The sequence below is a fragment of the Labrus mixtus genome, chromosome 18 (assembly GCF_963584025.1).
Source record: "Labrus mixtus chromosome 18, fLabMix1.1, whole genome shotgun sequence".
Lineage (NCBI taxonomy): Eukaryota > Metazoa > Chordata > Actinopteri > Labriformes > Labridae > Labrus > Labrus mixtus.
The window spans coordinates 11,634,419-11,641,849 of record NC_083629.1 but is presented as its reverse complement, the minus strand read 5'-3'; the positions used below and the strand labels follow the sequence as shown (position 1 = coordinate 11,641,849).

The 7,431-nt window shown below is 41.4% G+C and overlaps 1 protein-coding gene across 1 annotated transcript; it reads right to left on the bottom strand.

Annotated features, from left to right (window-relative positions):
* Nucleotides 1-1,895: 1,895 nt before the first annotated feature.
* On the bottom strand, nt 1,896-5,299 carry LOC132992920 (actin, alpha cardiac muscle-like). Its single transcript, XM_061062506.1, has 9 exons — nt 5,158-5,299; nt 3,942-4,094; nt 3,721-3,849; nt 3,426-3,536; nt 3,229-3,313; nt 2,767-2,928; nt 2,494-2,685; nt 2,225-2,406; nt 1,896-2,141 (listed from the first exon to the last, which is right to left on the bottom strand). Exons 2-9 carry the CDS (start codon nt 4,068-4,070, stop codon nt 1,998-2,000), a joined length of 1,134 nt encoding a protein of 377 aa, XP_060918489.1. The 5' UTR covers nt 4,071-4,094; nt 5,158-5,299; the 3' UTR covers nt 1,896-1,997.
* Nucleotides 5,300-7,431: the final 2,132 nt, after the last annotated feature.

Genomic DNA, 7,431 nt, shown 5'->3' with positions numbered 1-7,431 from the left:
ACACTACAAGAGTTATATACTTTTATAGGCCTACTGGTACTTCAGACCAGCGAAAAAAACATATTTGTTTTATTTCTACGGTAGAAATATGACGGAAACGCTATGAAAGTCTATTGTTCAACTATAGTACACATATTAGGCCTGTCTATGTTTTTGCAGAAAAGTTTAATGTTAGGAATAAGAAAACACGTCAGGATAGGCCTAAAATGTCCTAATAATAGGCTATAGCTTACTTTTGTGCAAATAATCGAGACAGGGTCTGACGTAAATAAGAAAAAAGGGTTTGAATTTTAATCTCTTTTTTAAACCATGTGCATTCCTTAATTATGAAGCTTTAAGCAACTATGTGCTTAAAGCTTCATATTCAGTCTTTACGGTCTTTTAACAGAAAATGTTTTGTCTGTGTAGGTGTACCTGATGGCATTTTTCAAGGAAATGATTTGCCTCAGTCATCCTTCATCCCAGATGATATCTGATTGGAGTATGAAGAGGAAATCTTTTCAATGACAGTGGAAAATATTGGACCCATTTGATACATGATATCTATGATTGTATACCTTCCAGTACTCTTATTGTGCATAAACAAAGGGGAAGGTGGTCTCCACTCCACACAGTGCAGGGCTAGGTCTGGTCTCATTGAAATCATTCCTCTGTGCTCCACTTCACAGGTCAATTCTGCTGGGCTATGACTGAGTTCAAAACCCTTTAACTCTAAACTCTGACATAGCTGCAGTGCAAGCACTTCAAAAATGCCTAGCCTCTATATTATTCTCTTGCATTTGTATGCCTTTCTTCATGGCATCTGCAAACATTTGACAATGGCTTGCAAAACAGAATTCAGCTTGTTTAATAAGCTCACTCTTAACCAGGATGATGGGCTGTTTGGGCCTGAAAGATAAAAAAAATGGCAAGGGTCAATGTTCACAGAATCTTTGACCCATGTTGCAATGGTGTTTAACTGAAATGCTGTGAAACAATAAATCAAAGCAAGACTGTTTATTGACAATGAGTTACACAGAAAACAAACAGGTGACTGCCACTATAAGTGTCCCCTGTTTTGGCCTTTAAAAAGGAGGTGCATAGGCTGATCTCATCTGCAAAGTGACAAGACCTTATGAAGCCTGCCCACCGTTTAAGGCTTATCACTGTATATTTTCTACTTTACAAGGAAGACTACAAGCCCAGAGGCAGAAATATGCTAACTCAATGGCAGCACTTCTTCAGTTTCTCAAATAAAATTGGATCTTCATTTTCTCTCTTCAACCACTAGGTGGAGACAACTTACATGCATGATTCAACAAATGATGGATTACAAAGGTGGCAACATAAAGGTATGTAGGCTATTTGGTCACCTATATGCTGTATCTGTCATGCACACATTTCACAGTATGTACACACATTTTGTTCATTATTTTGCGTATTTGAATTTTAAAAGAATGGTAGCATGTGTCAAGACTTCACAAGGATAGAAAGTAAGATAAGGCCCTTTTAATTTGAAAGTTTTCAATCTTTGAAACATGTAAATATGTTGAAGTGTATAAAGTTACAAATTATCTGACATTGCCCAAATATACATTCCTCCATTTGATGCAAGTGGTCATTGTTTATTGGATGCACAAAGAATTGCATTGTTAATGACAGCTGGAGGTAGCCTACATGCTAACACGTTGATGTGATTGCTCTTTATGAGTATAAGGACTATTGATTGCACGTTGTGAACCGAGTAATCTGGGCAAGAAAAAGTATCTTTTTTCTCTCTCGCTCTCTTTTTCCTGGAAGTATTCATCTAAAAGGACTATTTGATCAGGTAACTTAGTTTTATTCTCATTTTACAGCCCCTATACTTCCTACTAATATTGCTAATTTTCTGTAAATCACAAAAACAATACAGAGGATAATCTCATAAGGGCTTATCTTTATTAAAACAGAACATACACATATATATACAGAAGACAACAACGTACAAATTTGTGGACAAAAAGAGGTTGGTTATGTGTTTAGAAACATTTCCTGTGGACAATGGAGGGGCCAGCCTCATCATACTCCTGCTTGCTGATCCACATCTGCTGGAAGGTGGACAGGGAGGCCAGGATGGAGCCACCAATCCAGACGGAGTACTTCCTCTCAGGGGGAGCGATGATCTAGAAAACAAATAAATATTGAAGTTATTACTGAATGCTAATTCACTGTCCTAGCAGACTCTTAACATTTCCAATTCTCTCACCTTGATCTTCATTGTGCTGGGGGCCAGAGCTGTGATCTCCTTCTGCATACGGTCAGCAATACCAGGGTACATGGTGGTACCACCAGACAGCACATTGTTGGCGTACAAGTCCTTACGGATGTCAATGTCACACTTCATGATGCTGTTGTAGGCAGTCTCATGAATACCAGCAGACTCCATACCTATTAAGCAACAAGCAAAAACCTTTAGTTTTGTCTTGAATATTTCTTAGATCTATCAAAAGATGTATTTAATCAACTATAACTCACCAATGAAGGAAGGCTGGAAGAGGGTCTCTGGGCAACGGAAACGCTCGTTACCAATGGTGATGACCTGTCCGTCGGGCAGCTCATAGCTCTTCTCCAGGGAGGAGGAGGAGGCAGCAGTGGCCATCTCATTCTCAAAGTCAAGAGCCACGTAGCACAGCTTCTCCTTGATGTCACGCACGATCTCACGCTCAGCTGCCGAGCACAAAAATCCACTTATTTAGAAAACTTTTTATTTAAACATTGAACATATAAACCACAAGGGATTAGACCTACCTGTTGTGACAAAGGAGTATCCGCGCTCTGTAAGGATCTTCATCAGGTAGTCGGTCAGGTCACGACCAGCCAGATCCAGACGCATGATGGCGTGTGGCAGAGCATAACCCTCATAGATGGGGACGTTATGGGTCACACCATCACCAGAGTCCAGCACAATACCTTCAGGAAGCAAAAAACACACCATAGTAAATCAGCCATGCATTGCTGTCAAGGCAACGATTGTCAGTATGTCTCACATCATAAACTACACAATGCTGCTGACATTACTCGACACACACAGTCCTCCAGAGAGAGATTTACACCTTCCTGTGACAACGAGACAGGAATATACCCAGATACCAGACACCCTCAGAGAGTAAATGCTCAACACTTTCTCCCTTGCAGTGGAATTTCCTCTTATTTAAAGGACTGCATAATTAAGAACTGACTAAATTGGGTAGAAAGTTGCAGGGTACTGACCGGTGGTACGACCGGAGGCGTACAGGGACAGGACAGCCTGGATGGCCACATACATGGCGGGAACGTTGAAGGTCTCAAACATAATCTGGAAGAAAAAGTGAGACAAACTTTCTAACAACAAACGTCCCAACAACGAACGTGTAAAAAAAAAGAAAAGAAACAAGAACAGAAATCTTTGAAATGTAGCTGTGAAGTACCTGGGTCATCTTCTCCCTGTTGGCTTTGGGGTTCAGGGGGGCCTCAGTGAGCAGGGTGGGGTGCTCTTCGGGGGCCACACGCAGCTCATTGTAAAAGGTGTGGTGCCAGATCTGACAGAGGAGAAAGAACAGCTTTAGTTTGGACTGAGAAAACAACTCTTGGCTCAGGTATGCAAAGGGCCAAACCAAACACAAGCAGCGTTTACACAATGATGGTGCCATGCTGTGAATTCTCAAGGATGTGGAACGTCAACTGCCGTGAATGTTGAAAATTAGGCCCACTGTCAACACACACCTTCTCCATATCATCCCAGTTGGTGATGATGCCATGCTCGATGGGGTACTTCAGGGTCAGGATACCCCTCTTGCTCTGGGCCTCATCGCCTACGTAGCTGTCCTTCTGACCCATACCCACCATCACACCCTGAGAAAAGAAGCATGAGAGGAACATATGATAAAGGAAGATGCTGGGCTTAAATCTGTGGGTTGATTAAAAGGGGGCACATTTAAGCGTACCTGGTGGCGGGGCCTTCCAACGATAGAAGGAAAGACAGCACGGGGAGCGTCATCTCCAGCAAATCCAGCCTTGACCAAGCCAGAGCCGTTGTCGCACACAAGGGCGGTGGTCTCTTCGTCGTCACACATGATTCTGCTTTACTGGGGGATGGTCTAAAAGTTTGAGGAGTGAGGGCAGAAACACAAGTACAGAGAAGGTTTAGTCAGGAGTTAAAGGAGCAGCTGTCTAAACTGACTAATACATAGCAGGAAGGCCTATTATAATAAAATCCCAGAAACTTTATCACTGATGTGAAGGATAATGTGATGATGTGATTAGACCTGCTATATCTGGAAAAAGTTACAGACACAATCAAGAGGACAGTCATATGATTAATATTTGTATAAGCTGTGATCTAAAGGTCTTTGAAGACCTGCCAACAGTATCTCAGGACTGCATTACAGGAATTATCACATTCTAACTCAAACACAACCCACTTCCATTGCCGCTATCTATAGAGAGCTAATTAGACATGCCTTTGGATGCTATTTCGATGCTAACCTTGCTGTACCACTACAGATAGCATATCTCCACAAGCATGATTGTTCACAGGGCTTCTCAGAGCTGCTGAGTTAGCACCAAAAAGGGGCATAACACAACAGAGACCTGGTATCTATTTCAGGCTCAGCACCCTTACTGTGCTTAACAAGTTTAAACAAGTGATACATGCATGTCCTGCTATTTCAGGTACTTGTAGGAGAGTCAGGCCAACCCCATCTGTTGCCACACTGTGAGACTTAGTTTTTACTAGGTGGCTCCATGCCACAGCTGCCTCTGGACTTCATTCATTGGAGTATACATTTGAACACTTCCTGACCTGCTTTTTGAAGCACTCCAAAGAAAACTACTATAAAAAATGTTTGAGAAATTTACGTGTGGTGCTGGCTTTTCCACAAATTGTCCATACCAGGAAGTGTCTTTATCATAGAAAAACATAGAAGTCAATAATGCTTATTCCAGCAACGGCCCATGTCAATGAAAATAGGATAAGCAGCAACTCTAGTTCTAGCTCTATTAGTAATTTCAGCTAACAGTTTGTGAGAACCTTTAGCTAGCTGGAGTTTCATCATTCATTCATCCCTGCATCATCAGCTACACTAATGGACTCCATTTAAGTAATCACACAAACAGCATAGATTCAGTGGTTCAGAGAAGCCAACAGTGAAGTGTACTCACCAAGGTGCACTGGTAGGCGGATGCTTCCACTGGGACGAAGCCTGAGGGGGAGAGGAGCCCTTTAAATAAGACCCTCACGGGGTCCAGGGACCAGGGGCGGGGCTGGGGGTTCACACAAGTCCAAATAAGAAGCTGCAAGCAAAAAAACTCAGTAAGCCACTTGAAAGTGTGTTTCACTTACATGGATGGAAGTCACTCAAATGACAGAGTGCGGATTGAATGCCAGTAGAGAAGTGTGAATTTGTGTAATAGATATATTATTTTGATAGTGAATGTAGAGTGAAGTTGCAACTGTCTCCGTTCTCTTCATTATTTTTTTTAACTCTAAAGAAAACTGACAATAGAATTTTAACTCTGTAAGGAATACAAGAAATACTCTGAATTTCTAGTTTGAAAGTTTATTCAATTTAGTTAATGAAACGTGTTGTGAAATGTTAAGTCATGCCCATGCATTTATGTTGCAATATAGTTTCATTGATATCTTTGAAATAATTTCTAAGTCAAAAAATAGTACGAGTATCATTCAATTAGACTTTAAGTACTGTGATTTGTGCTACTTTTATGCAGAAGGTGCTCAAAAAGTACAGTGTCACCCATGTGATATCTCTTATAGGTTAACAACCCAGAAGGCCCTCTTTGATGACCAGTCAGGCCAGTGCCAGTGGTGTCTTGTTAAGGAAATGAAAACATTGCATATGTGTGAGAACCATGCTGCTGGTATGTTAGCTGAGCCTCCTCAATACGCAGAACAGCTGATGGTAATGCCAGCCGGACTCTGCGTCTCATCTGCCTGTCTGAGTGGCCTGTCTGTTTCAGTGCTGTCAGCTGATTGGCCCAGCTGTCTCCTTGTAGGGTTATGCTGAGCAGCAGAGTCATAAATGTACAGCCATAGAGGTTCTCGAGCCGTGAGTTTGCACAGAGGAGCTCTATATTTGTGCCACCCACTATCCCATATACGTTTACCTTCATGTACTGTATATTGTACCTTAAGAGGTCATTATTGGATCCAGCTTGCAGGAATGATACATCTGTAAGATTTGTGTCTATGCAACTTCATTCCTAAAGAAAAAAAAAATCACATGTGGTTGGTTTGCAGAGAAAATCATTCATTCAAGCATTTCTATCTATAATGCCTTGGATGAATCCAGCAGTGTATGTGGGCTTATATCATCGTTACAGGGTGCATTCTTTTAGTGCAGGCTGTCCAACCTGACTCTAAAGCCCCCTACTTATAGCCATGTTTCCTCTTAATCTCCACAGATAAGAGCTGGATGCAGCTGAAGCATCTCACACTTGTTGGAATACCAAAGAGGACGATCATTGAGTGAATGGATATTGGTTTGATTGATCATAAAGGAGATGTGACTCTTGATCAGGATTTTTTTTTTTTTTTACAAGGCAACAAGGAAAGCCATTGTTCACTTCTATAATATAAAGCTCTACATGTACAGTTTTTATAGCAACAAATTGTAACTCTGACATGTAGCGTTTTATAATTGGTGCTGCAGTCCAAATTCAAAACACAGGAGAGAGTGTCTCCCCCCGCCCCCCTCCTCCCCTAGAGTCGATGCATACGCTGGTTACCATGTCGCTGACACAGAAGCTTCAGTGTTTATCCAGCTCTGGATCAGTCTTGAAACCTTTCTGTGTTCTAACCTCTCTCCATTTTTCAATAGCCTGTCCAGTAATTATCCTAGTTTTTCCATGTTTCTGCTTGTAGGGCTTTTCAGAAAAAATGCTGAGGCTTTTTAAGTCTGGTATATAATCAGATATATCTGAACTAGATCACTTTCCTGCTTTCATTGCTGCAACACCTGTTGGTTTGCTGTTTGCCTAGCAAACCGAGGGGTGTCCAAAACGGCCGTGTGGGGGTGCCTTAAAACCGCCTAGCTTCTGTGATCAAAACAAATCCAGACCATTCTGGACTGGAATCCAAACTTAGAAGGAGGATATTGCATTGTTGACAGAGAAGCCAGCACTTCAACATAGCATGTTTCCTTCATGTCTGATGATATAGTAAGGTAATATCTTACATATTGCATATTGCATATTAAAGGGGAACTGGACCTTTGGAGGCGCAGAGTTCAAAAGAATCTGTCACAGAGTCATAATGTAGGCCTAGTGTTTCAGTAGTAGGCTATTCCTCTTTAAAACAAACGCCTTGCAGCTATTACAGTTTTTATATGTAGGCCTACATGCTACATTACTAAAAAAGTTGTTCAAAAGTTGCACTTTTACGCATCAGAAATAAGTCTGAAATAATCGAATAAAAGC